Source organism: Dermacentor albipictus, chromosome 4, assembly GCF_038994185.2.
Source record: "Dermacentor albipictus isolate Rhodes 1998 colony chromosome 4, USDA_Dalb.pri_finalv2, whole genome shotgun sequence".
In the NCBI taxonomy this organism is placed as follows: Eukaryota; Metazoa; Arthropoda; class Arachnida; order Ixodida; family Ixodidae; genus Dermacentor; species Dermacentor albipictus.
In genome coordinates, this window is record NC_091824.1 from 109,851,585 (window position 1) to 109,870,414 (window position 18,830).

The 18,830-nt window shown below is 43.4% G+C and overlaps 2 protein-coding genes across 4 annotated transcripts in view; one reads left to right on the forward strand and one right to left on the reverse strand.

Annotated features, from left to right (window-relative positions):
• LOC135914042 (pro-neuropeptide Y-like) overlaps nucleotides 1-18,830 on the forward strand; it is a 243,752-nt gene that overhangs the window by 177,778 nt on the left and 47,144 nt on the right. The window lies entirely within an intron of this gene.
• Nucleotides 1,466-17,109, reverse strand: LOC135914023 (uncharacterized). Its single transcript, XM_065446726.1, has 5 exons — nucleotides 17,038-17,109; nucleotides 15,095-15,541; nucleotides 10,958-11,197; nucleotides 9,250-9,470; nucleotides 1,466-1,823 (listed from the first exon to the last, which is right to left on the reverse strand). The coding sequence occupies exons 2-5, from the start codon at nucleotides 15,491-15,493 to the stop codon at nucleotides 1,601-1,603; spliced, it is 1,083 nt and encodes a 360-aa protein (XP_065302798.1). The 5' UTR covers nucleotides 15,494-15,541; nucleotides 17,038-17,109; the 3' UTR covers nucleotides 1,466-1,600.

The following is an 18,830-nucleotide window of genomic DNA, read 5'->3' on the forward strand; positions in this document are numbered from 1 at the left end:
CTAACATCCCTGTGAGAGTGCCTCGAAAGAACGCCATTAAAACGTTGTGTTAATATAGCAATAACATGCGCATTCAACATACAGTATTGTGCTTTCTGCCATGGCTAGCCTAATAACTTGACAGCTGTATTCAATGATCACTCTGTTGATGCAACCGTCGTGGTAGCTTTAGTGGCTTTGGCGTTGCACTGTTGAACGCGAGGTCGCAGGTTGGAGCCTGTCCTCGGCAGACTCATTTTCGTGGAGGGCAAAATGCAAAAACGGCCATGCACTTAAATTTAGACGCACGTTATTAAACCTGGGATTGTCAAAAATAATATGGAGTGTTCCACTACGGCGTGGCTCATTATCAGATTATCATTAACGTAAACCCCACAATTTGCTCTTCTACTGACTTGATCCAATTTATCTTTCATCTGCAAAAGTCCCACAAAAAGGACATCGGGGTAAGGGATAAAAATGAGCAATATGTTCTTGCTAAGCACACTTGGCATTTATGTTTTGCTTTTTTTTAGCTCTCTGAAATAGACAGAAATCTGTCTTTATTAGCCAAAAGGGAAGAAGAATTATTTGCAAAAAAAGGCAGAATGGTAGGCTAAACTATAGACTGCTCTGATCTGATACTCTGCAGTGGGAAAGGAGGAAGGAGCAGAAGAAAAGTGATGGTGAAAAGAAAGACGTGTGCGAGCTCAAGTCGCTAATTCGTCGTTTTGTTTATTACAACTGCCTATGAACGATATGGGTATTCAACGAATTTATCAGACGAAAGCCACCATGCACGGTAGAATGACGCCTCAGTTCATGTGAACGAGACACTGAAAAAGATGTGAGATGGCCTCGTTGTACATTAATTACTTACATTAATTCCATTAGCTCAGCAGCCGCGAAGCGGTAGGCAACCGTGCACGCGAATGGCTATTACGACTGGCTTATTCGAGGTCAATTGACATTTCTAAATCTACTTTCAAAATATGGTTGTTACAGTCTGCGGAAATTTTTATCAATTTGTAACGGATTGCCTTGCCTTTCTAGTGACTCATGCTTTAGTCTATGCAAAACTTATATTCGCTACACAAAAGTCCTTATTGAGTGACTTTTTTCTACCCACGAGGGGTCTGCCTAGTTTTAAACGGACGAGCTACGTACAGTATTTATGAAGAATAGGTTGCTCTTAGGTACTCAATTCCACGATTAAAAAAAGAACACGCTTCGACTTTCTTTGTAACAAATATATATATATAGGGTTAAGAAAATTGAAGCCACCCATACATTCAACCGAACACTGCCGCTTTATAAATGTCCGGTAAGAGCAATGAAAGTGATTACGCGCCGTAGTGCCAAACCAAACTGTAAACGAAACAAAGTCAGGTGCACGTGTATATCAACCGTACAGTGTTTAGAACACACCGAATAAACAAATCCCTTTAAACCACATAGAAAGGAAATTGGATTCCATGCTCTGTCATCGGATGGAAATTGGATTAAACTTGTCTTCCAAAAGGCAAGTCGCGTTCTGTGTTGTAGGAAAAGAAACATGAAATAAGGGTAAGAAAAAAACAAAAGGAGCAAAGGGTGCTCGTCGTTCAGCAAGGCATCCGCGTCATGTCTGGTCCATCTTGGGCATGTACTCCCAGTTGGCGACCGAGCGCTCTCGCATGAGCGAAGGGCTGTGCGCGTGGTGGTAGAGCCAGACGCCGAGAAACAGCATGGCGATGGTGAACACGACAGTCAGGGTGAACCGGATCACCGAGTGAACCTTGCGCATACCGTCACCCGACAGGAACCTCCGCAAGCAGCCGTAGCCCCAGGGGACATACCCCGGCCTGCACAGTGTTCGTTCAGTTGAAAGACTCGCTGCCGAATCAAAACTCACTGCGAAGTGAGCACCCAATATAAAGAGAAAAAAAACAGTAAGAAAAGAAAAGGAAAATACGAGGTGCAGTCAATTGGCATAGCAAGTTCCAACGCGAACCCAAAAGCGAAAAGATGCAACTATGGCGGCGCACACGTTCTTACAGTTCGAAGAGCCGCTGGGGAAGAAAAAGTAGGAGACAAATTTAAACAAAGAGAAAATCAGAAGATGCCTTCTGCAGTGGGTAGCAGAGAACGCCCTCCAGGCTTGAGGTCTCCGGCATCTGACGACGCTGGCGACTTCACTAAGCCGAGGTTTTATATTTGTATGTCCCTCCCCCCCCCTCCCCCCTCCCGCGCACCATTTAGCCCCGTCGCTTCTGGGCTTCTGGACCCTTTTCTCGAAGCACAAATGCAATTTCAACAACTACTTGTTGGGGTTACTGTCGTGTTTGGTGTAGTCTTTGTTATTGTTGTTCAGAAATTCTTAAAGGTTCCAAGCATTGAAATATTAAAGCAGTATTGTTATCATCAAAACGTGTTTCTTTTATTAAATTTAAATGTAGAAAATTGGGCAGGTAGACTTCTTTAAGGCCGGATATTAAGAAATCTCAAGCACAGTACTCAGGCAAAATATTTAAGAAAGAAAAAAGCTAACAAGAAGAAAATATCCCACACACTAGACACGTGAGCACTAGTCACACGCACACAGAAAACGTGGCTATACTAGCATCGGAAACATGGTCCAGTGCTTGCAGCAGCCACCCGTGACACAAGAGAAAGTAGGCGGGTAATTACGCATATTCCTTCGCGTATATCCGTATTTGTAGTAATCATTCTTCCAATCCTCAAGTTTTATCCCGAAATAGTTTCTCAAGATCTGTTAGGTGTAATTTAGACTGCAGTATGTACCTTAATGAAATTTAGAAAGAAAGATTACTTCCCGATGTTGGGGGCAACGTAGCTTGTCGTTGTCGAATGGCTACTGCGTTTCCTGTTTCGTGTTCCTTCTATCGGGAACAACACTAATACCTTCCGTGTCCGACTCGACTTGCTGTTGAGATGCCACTCGAACTGTTGTTCGCAGTAACAAATACCTCAATGAAATCAAGAAGACACAGGAACCTGAAAATTTACCAGTTTTTTTCTGCGAACAGCTGTTGTGAGCTGGTCACTGAGGAGAATGTGTTCCTTCCTCCGAACCCATTGCCTCGCGTGCCCCCACGCCGATGTTCGCGACTCCCACGTCGTCGCTGGGCCTCCCCGGTATCACTTTGTACCGCACCTACGCTGCCTCACGGCTCTCTGTGCTCTTAGTGCGCAAAGCAAAGAAGCTCGTGGACCCAGTTTTAAATTTCATTGAGATGCCAATTGTGGGGACCCTCCAGGCGAATTTCCGCCGTCCCCATCGTCGTGTTGATCCGTATAAAGTCCAGCTGCGATAACATCGCGTCCGCATGCCATATTCCGTGGATGCGACAAACAGCGTTCGAGGGTGAGCCGAAAAGCATGGTGGTTCGATCTCGTGCACGCAAGGAAGGAAGACGGGGAGCAAGTGCCCCGTCTTCCATGGCGCACAAGGCAGCAAGGGACATTAAAATCTGGCGGCGGCTGCCTACGACGCGGCCTAGCGTGGCCGAGTGGGCCCTATATTAAAGGCGACCTGTAGTAGGTACACAGTCTTGGCGCGCCGATTGCTGATGGCTTCGTGCGCGTTGTGTTCTCGCCGCTTAGTTGGCGTTGAAGCAAGAGGCAGCACGAAAGGCAATTCACCCACTGCTGCTGCCGCCCTTCCTCACGTAGGCGTTTTGACAGTGAGTGTCCGCGATCTTCGAGGGAGTCGTGTTCATGCTTGCCTGTGTGTGAGTGACGCAATGCTCATTAACATACACGGTGATAATTTTTAAGCTTTATGGAATTTTTAAAAATAGCCTGCTGCAGATAACATAATTCTAGTCTTTGAGCTGGATTATCCAAAGAGGCGAACATTATGTGCAGGAAAAATCAAAACACATACTTATCTAGTTAACAAAAATCTACTAATTACCTTCTGAATGAATAACTATATACGGCATATATTGCAACTTACGAATCGTAGCCGGTGAGTTTGCAGAGCATATCCACTTGGAATGAATTTCCAGAATAATGCCAGTTTGGAGATATGCGCCATCACACTGCCGTGAAAATGCACTGTTGTTCCACTTCCTTTCTTAATAAAACGCTCTTTTGTGCACCAAGCACAAAAGTAACTGGAACGCCCATGTATTTCATTGTACAGTTTGGGAAATATCTCATAACTGATGCCATCCTGGAAATTCATATCAAGTGGATACGTATTGTAAGCTCACCGGCTATACAACGCGTAACTTGCAATATGTGCCATAAAGGAATTATTTAGTAAGTTCATTAGTGAATTTTCTTTAATTATTTGAATATACGTTCCGATTTCTCGTGCTAGTAATGTCCGCTTCTTCGATTATTCCAGCTGAAGGACAGGAATTATGCTATCTGCCACAGGCGATGTTTATAAAATTCCATAAAATTTAAAAGCGATCACCAGGTAGTTAGTAAACGAGTGTTTACAAGTTTACACGGCTGATAAAACTACTATCCTTACTTTGTATAGCTGGACATAATTCGCTGTCACAATCTATGCCTCGCTTTCCGGGCGAATCTGCGACCTTTTTTCACGCTAACAGCAGTTATGGGACATGAAAAAGGATTGAACGTATGCGTTTGTTCGTCAGTCCACTAGCGACAATGATTACCTACCGCGCCGAGGTTCATCGTTTGGCGCTATAGGGCCATACAGAAAAAAAGAAGTACTACAATAAGCAATGCAAAAGACAAATAAGTGCTTTATGATACAGTAGCACGCAGACAATAGTGAGTAATATCATAATAATGAAACTGAGTTCATATAGAACTGTTTTAATACTGGATTGAGGTACTGAGGTATTTTCATATCAAGAGGTATACAGTTCAAATGCTCCAGGAAGTATAAACTGGTGATCCCCATATTTGTTATGAGTAAAACGTAAATTACAGTTTACTTACATGAAGAAGGTTATTAAATCTAATAACCCTACTAACAGTTATAGCTGACTTGAACTAACTCAAGAGATTAAAGGGCAGTAGTTGCATGCTGTAAAACTAAGCTATATTTGGATGATGATATCTTAGATGTTTTATTATTTTTAATGCCCTTTTTGTAAACTACAAATGGAACCAAGATACATGTCGTAAGTTCAGCCTCACGAGACTATGCAGTGCGCTAAGCGAGATTGAATGAACGCAAAATGAAGAATACGTAGTACAGTGGGACCAAAATATTGACAAGTTCGTAAAAGTGAAGGGCAGCCTTAAAGAGAACTTAGAGCCAATTGGAATAAGTTGAATATGACAGTCGACGGTGTTGTACATAATTACACTGATCTGTTTGAAGGATGAAGTATATATAGTCTGTTGTAGTGTTCTAATTTTGTACTTTTAGTGCGCTTAGTTCAACTGTCTTGTTACGCGAATGAATTGTCATGCACCTAGTTTTTCTAGTGGTAATGGGTAACTTCTTGTATGAAAACGATTCTAGAATTTCGACTATCGCTGCGTTTGCCTCGCTTTCAATTGCTTCTGCATTGTCGCCTGTCGCGATTTTAGCTGCATCATCTACATACGTCACAATTTCTGTGGCGTTTAGGAAACGTGGAAGTCGTTAACGTACAATAAAAAGAGAAATACCCCTAGAAATTAGCTTAGGCGTACACCACTGCTGAATGATTCGACTGTGGATGCTGTTTTGTTATGAACTACTACTTGGATGGAGGACAAAAATATATTTGGATAAATGTCTATTGTGCCTTACCGCCGATACCGTAGTCCTCTGCGTTGAGTAGTAAAATATTGGGGCCGACTGTATAAAATGCTTTGTTTTTCTTTTTGGTCAAAAAACAATATAGCGGCTACCTCGTTATTATTCAGTGAAGCGTTAACTAGCTCTCTTCAGGACAGAACTGTAGGTGACTTTTCAACCAGCCGTGGTTGCTCAGTGGCTATGGTGTTGGGCTGCTGAGCACGAGGTCGCGGGATCGAATCCCGGCCACGGCGGCCGCATTTCGATGTGGGCGAAAACACCCGTGTGCTTAGATTTGGGCGCACGCTAAAGAACTCCAGGTGGTCGAAATTTCCGGAGTCCTCCGCTATGGCGTGCCTCATAATCAGAAAGTGTTTTTGGCACGTAAAACCCCATAATTCAATTTTTTTAGGTGACTTTCAAGAATGAGGTCGAAATTCATGTTTCTATGGCCCAATTACCTCGTGCTTCTCTACAAATTTATGGATTTGCACTGAAAGGATTTTTCTAGTAAATTATATTAGTAACACTAAGCCCGGATATTGGCCTAGATAAGCAGGGCAGGACCGGTCCCCATACTTGAATACAGACCCAACCCTGCTTAATTTAAGCACTAATGAGTATGTAGAAGATTCTGTGAAATTAAGAATGCGGCACCGAGTTCGACCGAGTATTCCTCGTAAAAGTTATCTTTGATGAGACACACCGTAATACCGTCTGAACCAGCTGCTTTCATAGTAGACATGGTAACCACTATAGCTTACAGCTCAGAAACCTAATTTTCAGGAATAAAGAAAGGGTTGACAGGAAAAGTAGAAACGCGTACGTAGCTGTTGCACTTCGGAAACCGAGTCGCTAGAGCTTGCCTTATACTTGTGATATGCGAATGGAAGCGTTCTACAGCGCAAATATCAAGCTTCGGTTTTCTAAATGAGGGAACTGTAGTATTCTTTTTTAAGGCAACGTCATCGCAGTGACTGATTTATTTCGAAAAATATTTTTACTGACTTATGTAATAAAGATTTCTTATATATTTTAGTCACTTATGAAATTAAGAAGTCTGTTTCTGAGTATATACAATAGCCCATTCGTCATCTAAGGATACATTGGAGCTTCATATGATAGATAGGGCACATTTACTCGGCATTTGGCAATAAGGCCTGTAAGGGTGTCAGTGAGGTTTGACAGTTTTGTCTCGATGGTCTCGTTAAATATGGAACCTGAGTCAGGTGACAAGATGATGTGACACACTGTACAAACGAAGTCGTTTTTATCGTTGTCCTTTGCGCATTGTTACAAGGAAATCTGCTAGTAGGTCAAAAGAACAAACAAAAAGGTCAAGCTGATCCAATATGCCTTCATTATAAGCACCGCCAGCGACGGGAATAGATGTGTTAGTCAACGTATGGCCAAGTAAAGCTGCTTATGTAGCATGCGTGTATACTACATCAGCTTGGGACGTCAATGAGATTACGAAAATTGAAACTTATGAGTAAGTAAATTATCGCAATATGTACGGCCATATTCACCAGTGTTACTATCACAATATCCTATCTTAACCACCGGATGTATATATTCAAGAAAATAGCAAGTCCACCAGAGCAGAACGTTTGTGGTGCAAGATCGTATGTAGGAAGCAGGATGAATCCCAAGATCTCTATGTCCTTAGCAAGGCTTACAGACTGCGCCAGTTGTACATTCATTCTTACAATACACACAGGTGCACTAGCTCATGTTAACCCAAATGCCCGTATCGAACCTGGTTTGCAGGCGAGGCGCGGGCCATTCGGCAGTACTTGCTCTTGGGCTCGCAGTGCGTCCGTGCTAAACTATTCTTGTAAACGGACGGTGGGCTGCATACCAACGTTTTACGTCGGACCGACAGTGAAATTCACGCTCTTCCCATGCCACTCAGAACGTTTACTGCAACCGATACTTCGATTCTTGGAGTACGTAACATTTAGCCATTGTGTGCTCTAACTACGTCGCACTTCCTCGAAAGTGATAATTTTTTTTTCTGCTTTCAACTCAGTCCAATAATTCAGTTGTATGTACTTTCAGTTTGTCTCCTTGTTCGTTCCTTTAACTTTCTCTCCAAGATTTCTCCAATTCACTTTGAGCTTCGAACCATGCAACGAGAACTCAAAATAACAGGTTTCGTTTATATTCGATCCGTATTCTATATTTACTATCTCCCCTATTTTTTTCATCACTATTCATTAGACTTGTTTCAGCCTTCAGATGTCTATCGACCAAAGTAGTGAAAAATATTCCCCATCGGCATAGTCACTAATTATTCTTCCTTTCGTAACAACTTTCATTTCAAGGATGAGTACTTGAATACGAGCTGTTCTAAAAAGGAGTCACTATACAACACACCAACAGCGTAAATACCAAATAATGAAATTAGGTCCGCTGCTTCAGGAACAAAACGTTCCCGGCCCCTAAGAGATGTATTTCAGGAATTGGCACTTGGGGCGCCTGCATGCAAGCACTTGCATAAAGGCTGACTGCTGACACTGGACTGCTAGCGCCATATGTGGCAGTAGTACGAAGCTCAGAGAGGAAACAAAAATATTTATGCAGGAAGCTTCGCGAGCCGCCAGCTAGATGGCACTATTGGTCTTCGACGAAACGCACCCATCGCATTGCCACAACGGGTCGATACCGTGGCTTGCGAAGGACTGCTACATCGTGTCTTCAATGCATTTGTGACACTCCCATTGCCAACTTTACGGAGTATGAGAACCTTTCGGTTCTGGTAGTGAATCTAAATGTAGGAATGGAACTAGCTTGGTGCACAAGTCTAATCTGGCTAGCATCCAAGAAGTGGGTTTAAACATGTGATTGTGAATAGGTGCATTGTCGTTGCACCCCATAGGCAGGACAGACACCCGTAAACCGTGAATACTGTGACCTACTTTTCGAAAATGCCTGCGCGGTGCAATACAGGAGTGCCTGCCAAAACGGCGCCGTATGTTTTGTCATGCTCTGGTCAATTCGAGATGAGGTGCCACCTTTACTTCCGAGTGTCCCTTAATGTAGTGTTCCAAGTAGGTCAATTTTACGACTTGTCAGTGAAAGGAGTTGGATAAGACATGAAAGCTCTAGTCGTGAAATGCCTCGACGGCCAGCGTGAGTCGAGTTCAATTGCAGTGAACTACCGTTCTGCTCACCACGCGTACTAAATTTAGCGGTCGAAGCCAGAAGTTTATCGGTAACGACAAAAGGTAACAGCACGCTATTCGGAGAATTGGAGGTAAGAAGGAAGGCGGCAATACGAGAGAATGGTGTTATGTCTTCCAAATAGAAAGAGACGAACCCTAAGTAATAAAGACGCTTGGGTCCTACATCGCGGACCTGTTGCACTAAAGAATACGGCTGTTTGCGTTAACCCAGTTTCCTCGATCATTTGAGAAGGGCTTGAACCTTTGTCATGGCACTCCTTATTATTGTCCTGTTCTGCGAAAAGCACAAAGCATTCCGCCGCAAGTTTTAGCGTTGCAACATAGTACCTAATACGAAGCTGCCGAGGCTGCGTAGTATACCTGCAAGCGCAAACGTTGTTCACGCAGTGCGCTCCGTCGGGGCAAAGACGGTACTCGTCGCAGCCACTGTTCAGCGTCACGTTAACACGGCAGCCGGCGCCGTCCTGCTGGAAGGACGCGCGGCAGTGGCAACGGCCGTCGCACTTGTCCACCACTAGGGCGCAGGGGTGGTCCAGCATGCAAGGTGAATTGTGCTCCCGGAGTGCCACGCACGTCCGTGACTGCGGAGCAATAAAGTAGATGCATATGCTTACGGAATATGCTTCGAAAATGACTCCCCTAACCACGCTGTAAGAAACCTACAGTGTGAAGCACACTTGTCTAGAGCGGCTGGTTGGGGACTGTGCACGTGAGACCTAGATAGCTGTTGGGTTCTAGATATCTGCGGGTTAGGCGCACTTGAAACGCATGTGTGGAAGGGTCATTGGCGCTCTTATGGCACCGGGTTGTACTTTTTTCTTTTCATAAGAGATGGCAATACAAGTTTCAGTCACACTGTACGAGCTGGCGCAAAAATATTGCGCCTGGGTAGTATCCGTAACGCATAGACAGACAAAGTCAATAGAAGCCTGGGCACCCTGCCTATTGTAGTTATTATGCGAGCAGCGATTAAAGTTGAGCGGCCGTGTGGCTGCAAAAGCAGCAAATCTGAAAGTCGAGCAATGCGTTAGCTTCATTCTTTGGATAAAAAGTGAACTTCTCGTGTGCGTGCATGAACTTGCAACCGCGTAACAAGGGATGTCTCAAATGGAAACCAACGTTTCGACATGAGGACTAGTCTTCGAAGACAAGCACCCTTATCATAATTTTTGTTCGAATCCGAGACGTTCCTTGTTCGACTACTGTTGGTCAATTTAAGACTTCATCTTCTAGTGAACCTTCGTCTTATGTGGCACGATGGGGCATGTCATGTCACGTGCACGTTGGCTTCCGGGGTACGAACACGTCGGCATGACACGCAGTCACGTCGAAGATGACGAAATACAAGGTCATCGTAGTCTGTGACGGCAACAGTAAAAGTCAACATGCCAAAATTAACTGCGTTGTTAGGTACTGAAACAGCTATGCTAGAAAAACAAGAATACGGGCACGCAAGAATATAGACACGTGTTCATCAGACACAGTCCTGACTTTGGATGTGCTTCGATGAAGACACCCTCCCCTTTTCGATTTGTCCCGTTTTTCCTAGTTTCTAGTTTCCCCCGACAAGGTAATCACCCTACCCAGATATGCGGCTTGAACGTTTTGACCCGTTTCCTGCTTTATTTTCAGGTTATGTCGTAATTTAGGCTTTTTCTCTACCCGTTATGATATCATAGCATAAACTTGGGGCGTCTTCACTATCCGACACCACCATTACTCTCAGCCTCATTCATTTATTCGCTTTGTTTCACTGAGCGAGCGGCCGGAACCACTTTGGTAGCTACTATAAATAAGTTTGCTAATTGATAGAGTACACAAGGATTAATTCAGAAAATGATCAATTATTTATATATTTAAATAGGTTATTCGGAATTTTTGTTTCTTTTGTATAACTAACGGGGCTAAATCTTCTGCGCAAAGAGTTGATAAAACGTTTATAGCCGCGCAGTTTTCTGTCTTTAACTTAGCTTACCCAATACCACTTTGAAAACGAGGGGGTTTTAAATTACATGAAAGATAACCAACTAGCCTCCGTCGCAGTATCTTCCTACACAATGACTCTTGCCTGGTCGAGGTATCTGTAGCCATTGTCGCAGAGGCAGATGGGCCCTGCGCGGCTCATGTCGCAGCTGGCATGCTCGGGCACGCAGTTGTAGGTGCGTCGCTGACAGGGCTGCCCGTACGTCACGTGTAGGGGGCTACCGCTGCCTTTGGACACCTTCGACAGCGTGCTCAGTGTGACACGCGTGGCGGTGACATGGTTCTTCGAGTCGTGCTGCTCGACGACGCAGCGCACCATGATCTCCTGGTAATCATGAAGCGAGAGAATTATGCAAATGTAGAAAGGAGGCCTGATGGCCGTACTGTTGAACTGTCTAAGACGCCACTGATGCCTGAACATTGGTCTGCAGCATGCAGAAGTAAAGGAAGGAAAGAGCTAAGATATAAAGAGGCAAATAGCAAATCAGCAGTTCTGCTGAAGCCCGCAAGGTGGACGAAGGTTCATGAAAAACTAAATTGTCACCCACCTGACGGGAAATATCGAGTCAGGTGGATGCCAGTTTTTTTGGACACTCCAAGCGTATTTCTGCCGTCGGCGTCGCCGTCGCCTTGATGTTGCGTATAAATTCCAAGGGGGATAACACCATCGCCGCGTGCACTTCGCTAAGGTGTGCGAGTGAAAACTTGCGAGGGGAGCCGACAATCGCGGCTCATTTTCGCCCGCGCAAGAAGGAGGAGAGCGGCGAGGAAGCGCGCCGTCTACCGTCGCGCGCAAGGCACCCCAATAATGCGAGGCACCCGGGGGCGGTGTTCCAGTCCAGCTGTAACTGCATATGCGGCAGCTGCACTCGGTCGCGCGAGCGCATCTTAGATATGCGTTGAGGGCAGAGTCTAGATACGTCCACGACTCGTAGCTATATGCGTGCATTGTGGGCTGTTGGCGCTGAGTTCGCACTTGAAGCAATTTAGAGCACGAATGCCCCTTCGCTTGCTGTCACTGCCAGCGTTTCGACAGCGTGTGTCCGTGGTCATCGAGTGTAAAGCACGCATCAAACAGCTCACCTGTAGTAGCGTTATTGATGTAGAATATTCGTTCAAGTTCTCTCTGATGCCTCTTGAGCAGAACGGCATCTTATTACAACCGAGAGAACGCGTATGTATCAGGAGGCACTAATCCTTTCTGCTACAATGATTCCTTTAGTAATCATAACGTTTCACTGAAAATATACAACGTCGAAAAGAAAGCTATATTGGGAAATGTGCATGTTAACATATAACTATATAATTTGTTGACTTTGTGCCGCAGATAAATATGGCTCTCCCTGCGATTTTAGAAATGCTGTTTTATCTCATCATGCTCAGGTTAGACCCAAGCGCTCTACTTTTTGGAGCTTACTTCCTAATGTATATAACTTGCCTTTAATGGCACGGGAACGGTTTTCAAATAATGTGTGGCTAAATTTCACGCGAATACGATTGTGAATAAGGAAATTTTAAGAACCACACGCTGCTTACAACACATTGAGTTCCTGGAAATTTGTGACAAGAAACCTTCCTCCAGTGGTAATGTTTTATGTTGTTATCCCTGACTCGTGTCGTTCAGATACCCGTAATGTAATATTTCCATTTAATTTATAAATTGGGATCACAAAGGGCTGAAAATCAAAATATGCATCCTTGTGCACGCTTTACTTGGCTATAGAAGAGAGCCTTAATTTCCTTTATCTCCATATTTATCAAATGATTAATGAAGTTTTCAAATGCCCTGAAGAAAAAATTAAGAAGAAGACCTCAATGTATATAATTATTTTTAAATCTGGCATTGCCACGGCAAGGAAATTCTCAAGTTCGATAGGTTCGGCAACGATACATTTCCCTCGAAACTCAACATACATATTTCCTGCCAATACAATTCACGCGCCTTTTCCGTGGATTATGTTATCTCTCTTGATCTCATATGGGGTAAATTACGAAGATAAACCATGACATGTGCTCTTATTGCACGATACTATTTTTGCGCTCCGAGTAGAGATTTTGAACCACTTAAATACAAACACTTTCACACGGAGAAACTAAATGTAGAGGAGTGGCTGTTGTGAAGCGATTCGTTCATTTTGAGTAGCTGTATGCGGTTTAGAATACTCTTGATCTGCCGGTGCAGCAGCATTAAAAAAAGAACATTCCAGCGAACGTGCATAATTACGTGTAGTGCAGACAGTTTATAAGACGCTCGTTATACATTCACATGTTGCCGCTGCAGTCACCTCAATTATGCTATACCCAACTCCTTCCTTACCATGGCGAAAATTGTCCCTTTTTGAAGGCTTAGCAAGAGTGTTTTATTTACTATATTTAAAACAATTATATTTATCAATAGAAAGATACTAATGTACTTTACGAAGATACAAATGTTAAACTAAACTTATTAAATTGTGAGATTTTTCGTGCCAAAACCACGATCTGATTATGAGGCACACCGTAGTGGGTACTCCGGAAATTTGGACTTCCTGGGGTTCTTTAACGCGCACCTAAATCTAAGTACACGGGTGTCTTCGCATTTCGCGCCCATCGAAATGCGGCGACCATGGCAGGGATTCGATCCCGCGACCTCGTGCTTATCAGCCCAACACCATAGCCACTAAGCAGCCACGGCGGGTAAAGATATAAATGTAAAAAAAAAACATATATTCGATTCTAATCGGTACTGTATAAAACTAAATACGAACTTCGCAGAAAAGTTGAGAACATGTTTGCGATGTAGTTGTGCTGATAACAGAAAATTAAATGAAGCAAGAAATCTTATATATACACACCAGTTTCACTTTCCTGCGCCCAGCAATAGTTCCAATGTTTTAGATCATATAAGCGACGTGATCCATACAACTTTTGTTTTTATAGCTATGGAAAACAGCTTCTTTCTTGTATAGGTGCCACAACATATTGAGAAAAACGTTACACTCTGCTGGTCTGGGTGCAACAAGTCACGACATGCCCTAGAGACACACTGAAAATATTTATAGAGAGATAAAAAAATGCCGACACCTAACTGCCCGACGTCTTAATTGGCAGAATTGTTTATTGAGTCATAAGAAACGCAGAAAATGAAATTCGCTCCCGTATACAGCTAATGACTGTCCGAGCACGTTTTGTGGGCCACTATCTCTTCCATGGGGTAAATTTCTGCAATCCGATGCCATCCACGCCTCCTGTCAACTAGTCGGGTCCAAGAAAGCATTTGAGGAAGCGACACAATTGCGAGGCACGCGAAGGCACATGCAGCTATAACGCAGTGCCTGCCACCTTCAGGATCACATGCTGCGTGCCTCCGCGAGCGGTTGTTAAATATTACATCCATGCATGTCAACAAAACAAACTGCTCAGGAAATGGAAGTTTGCTCTTTTTTCTAAACGCGCAACGGAGCTGTAAGGGCTCCATGCAGGAAGCTGGAAATCGGGCGCGACGCTCGTGAATCACCCATGTCCCGTGTTCAATGGCCACGATAAGCAAAGAGTTAAAACGCAGGGGCGTTTTGTGACGGTACATTACCGGCGAACCTTCCTGCCACGTTTTGTTACGGTGCTTACGCCGTAGGTGGCATACACGCGAATCGGTGAGTAAATCCAGTCGGTGAGAAACAGTGAGCGCTTTCCGCAGAATGCATCGATGGGCCTAGTTGGTGAGTATTGATATGAAACTGTCGTTAGAACAAGGCGTTTGCACCTTGTCCTATCTTCTTGTCGTGTCGTCCTGTTCGCGATAAGCTTTGAAGTGAATACTTTATGTGAATGTGTACATTACGTGAATTCCTCATTACATGAAACAATGACCGTTTTTAATGTTTTATCACTTATTTTAACTTAATAGATGATCATTCATGGTTCAAATAACGTGGTATATATCAAAATAACTCTCAAGAAATGTGCTTTCCAAATTTTTAAATTTGAAAGACACATGTCATGGTGCAATATGTAGGATAACTTGTGAAACACAAAAGTTAGAGAAGTGTAGGAGAAATGCCTACAGTATTGCTCTATTAACATAAAAACCAAAGAAGGGAAATATTCAGAAGTAAAGAAAATATTTCCACTTCACTTGCGTACAACACAAAGAAGTTCCAGTGTTCTAGTTCATCCTGAACTCATGCTATCAAAAAAAGAAGAAGAAGAAGCAAACTCGGGTATTTGTGTGTTGCATGCTTACAAGTACATTTGCCGCCATCTTCTTGATGGTGAGCGTGCTGTACCGGGTGAACACGTTCTTGGATTCTGCGGCCATGGTGGCCATCGGGCTGTAGTAGATCTCGAAGTGCTGCTTGTCAAAGGCCTGGACACCGGTTACATTCCAGTTGATGCTGTTCGGCAAACGCGTGGCCGCGAAGCACGTGTAGCTCGAAGACTGACCCGGCATGACGCCACCGTTGTGGTTGTCCAGGCGGAACAGCGGGATTTTGCCTTTGATCACTTCGTCCAGCGGGCTCGAGCTTCCCGCTGGCCGAGTTGACAGCGCATGCGCCTCTAGCGATGCTAGGCCGACCGCAACCATCATCTTCCAAATGAACGCTTTGCCGTCAACGCTGTGTGATGGCATTCTCTTCGGCATCTCAGCTCGTTATAATGCCACTGAATCTTGTGGAGCTGTTACAAAGCCCTGCAAAGCGACGATATATCGAATATCGCTGCATCTGTTCAGGTGACCTACGTCGATCCAGAAGACTGTGAATTCATTCAGGCGCACTAAGTGCAAAGTGCAAAAGGTGCATGTTTAAAACTGAAAAGAGAAGTTGTACATTCGCCTACAAGACGTGACGCGTTGCGTTTTTCAAGTAAAGAGACATACAGTAGAAGCAGGTAACGATGTAAATTCATTTTTACAGTTGGTGGGTGCATCCCCTACGTTATACAGCCTACATTTTTGGGCGTTACCTAGTTTTCGCTCCACCACCAAATAAATTAGCTTGAATTAAGGTTACGTCAGAGATTATCGGGTGCTAACAAATAGAAGAAAGAAAAACTTGTTATATGCATACTACGACGTATTTAAGTGTATCTAAACACCATCAGGTGTAGTATATGGTTAAGACTACAAGCAACGCTTCGGAATAGCACGACAGATCCACGCGACAATCGCTTTGTTCGAGAGCTTTTATATGAAGGCATGTGTCAAAAGAAAAGAAAGAAAAGCTGACCATTTTAGTGGCGTTCTGGCAGGGAAGTTTCGGAAATCTACTCATGGTATCAGCTTCCAGCTTCAGCATTCTGAACAAATGCAGCAGCAACACGTAAACCGTTTCAGTTTCACTTTCATTTCATTCAATTTAATGAATTTCAGTTAATAATATTTTGTGCACTAACTTTCCTATTCCTCGAAACGCATTTTCTTTCCCACTCGCAGTACTAGACAAGCTTTAAAAGGTAACCTCAACTTACCGAAATGTTACAATGTATACGGCGGAAAGTTAATCGAATTCAGTGGCACAAAAATCTGGAATATATTAGCCCTAGAGGCTAAAACCGCACGTAATTTCAAGCAGCGTAGCAATTTCTTTTTTCTTGATAGGCAGAATCTCTAACTAACTTGAATTAATTATATAGGAGTATTTTCAGAACGTTTCTTGTCTGTTATAACTCACGACGTGTTCCGGAATACTATGCTGTTAAAGTCTGCTCCTGACCTGTCTGTTATAATTTGACACTATACCGGAGACCAGCCTTCCGAGGCTATCGGTCCAGATATATGTATAACCATGATTATGTGAAGAAAAGTAAAGGACTTGCGCTTCCTAAAAAAACCCGGTCAAGCAACCAATAGCGACTCCAGAACTTAGGAACAGCGCCGGCACCAAACAAGGCTAACTTTGGCTCGAGTAAAAAGGCATAAGGTTCTGCAGACTACGTGCTGACAGCACCACAGAGGCTGAGAAAGATGATTGAGAGAATACGAATAACAGGCCTTGCTCTTATAAGTTTTTTTTTCTTATAATCAAGTATGTCTGCATCGGAAAGGAAGCCGAAGAGCACTACTCACACTGAAGTGGATTAGCATGAGTATTATGGTTTGAGATTTCAAAAAGATTGACCTACCCTAGAATATTCATCATAGTACGATCAATCAAATGCGATCAAGGAAGGAGAAAGAAAGCTTACCAGAATATTGTCAGTGGGGCACTTTCCGGAGACCAGCCTGACAGCGCCTTTCGTTCACTCGCCTTCTTCTTCCTCTTCTTCTTTCCCTTTCATTATGCAGTAGTGTCTACCGAGAGCTAGTGAACTTATTCTGCAATATCAACAGCGTTATTTACTTTACACAAAAACAAATCAGGCCTAAGCTTCGGGTTATTTTATCTGAATCAGCCTTGCACGGGTCAGAGAAAAAAAGTAACCGATTACACATACTAGTACTTCATTCAAAAATGCAACTGATTACACATACCAGTTACTGCGCCACAAAAGTAATTGAGAAATTACTCAAAAGTAATCGACTACTTATCAGTTACTTTCCTCCGAACTTTTTATAACATTGCCCAGATGCTGTAAACAGAAAGAGCTGGCCTGGCCACCCAGCATGTCCGCGGCAGGCGTTTATACATTGTTTATCTTTACAAACAGCTCTTTTCAAAAAGTTCATCGGTCATCTTCCTTCGTTTCTGCCATGAAGACAGCAGAGCGACACCGAAAACTTGCTTAGTGTGTTAACTGCGAGGAAGGGCGATGTTGTCATGTACAGACATATCTCGCGCACAAGATTGTCGTTGCTCAACATCTGGTTCTTCTGTGAAACGCAGTGCTTCAGTGTTGCTGGCACTTGAAGAAGACCCTCCCGGTCAGGCCACTGGAAAATTGCAACCGTCAACCGTAGGTGATACATTAGTATTAATGTCCCAAATGGTCTTCGCAATGGAGACATACCAGCACCGGTTCAATTGGTCGATGAACTTCTAATGTAGCCGTTGACAGATGTAAGCAAATACTGAGCTGCCGGGTTTGCATATCTGAACATCCGCATACGCGAGGCAATGGTGTGGCACGATCTCGGGCATTCTATTCAGTTCTCGTCAAATTCAGGTTCCCAAAATTGTGTCATCTTTTGCCCCTTGTCTCACCAATGAAGTGAGTGTCTGCATGTAATTGGTTACCAAAGAAGGTAATTGAACTACAGTGAGCGTTATCATGCAAGAAATGTAATCTATAAACTAAATACGTTACCAAGAAATGTGATAGATTATAAATAATTAGGTACATTTAATTTGGCAGTACAAGTCTGATCCCAATATTAGGCCCAAATATCGGATTGAGACTCCGAAAAGGTTATTTACCGGTACAATTCAATGCGTAAGCAAGTGAATCAATGAAAATATGGTAATGAAACGATGTGGCAGACCAGACGAGCCATGGCGAAAGACTGAAAGGGAATCTTTGCGGGAAGTAAATGCTGTGCGAATCGGAAGCCGCCCTTCCTGGCTTAATACCAACTTACTGAATAATCACGTTAGCGTAAACAGAGTCCTTCGGTAAAAAATAAAAGGACGAAAAAAGTAGAAAACATAGCGAGCGAGGTACTGGTACCGCAGACATTGTCAGCTCCTGACTGGAACTTACCATCATCATTGAAAGGGAAGTTGTACAATTAGTGCATTTTACTTTTGCTGATAAATGGGGCAGAAGCTTGGAGACTGACAAAGAAGCTTGAGAAGAAGTTAATGAGCGCGCAAAGAGCGATGGAACGAAGAATTTTTAGTATTCCTAGCAATGTAAAGCTGACAATAGTATTGATCACTACTTTATCTCATGTACTCTCAGTTTATTTTTCATCTTGGGTTATACATTTATTTTCCTTTCTTTTTTTGTTATTTATTTATTATATAACTTATTTTATTTTTTCAATCATATTACCACCCGATTCATGGCCTATCTCCCATAGTGTGTTTGTGCCATTACTT

Bases quoted from the DNA above. Each gene is read 5' to 3' on its own strand.
- LOC135914023 (XM_065446726.1), bottom strand. From the start codon at position 15,493: ATGCCGAAGAGAATGCCATCACACAGCGTTGACGGCAAAGCGTTCATT. The intron at 11,198-15,094 runs GTAAGCATGCAA...CATGATTACCAG, and splicing joins AGATGGCGGCAAATGTACTT to GAGATCATGGTGCGCTGCGT. The intron at 9,471-10,957 runs GCAAGAGTCATT...ATTGCTCCGCAG, and splicing joins GCTACAGATACCTCGACCAG to TCACGGACGTGCGTGGCACT.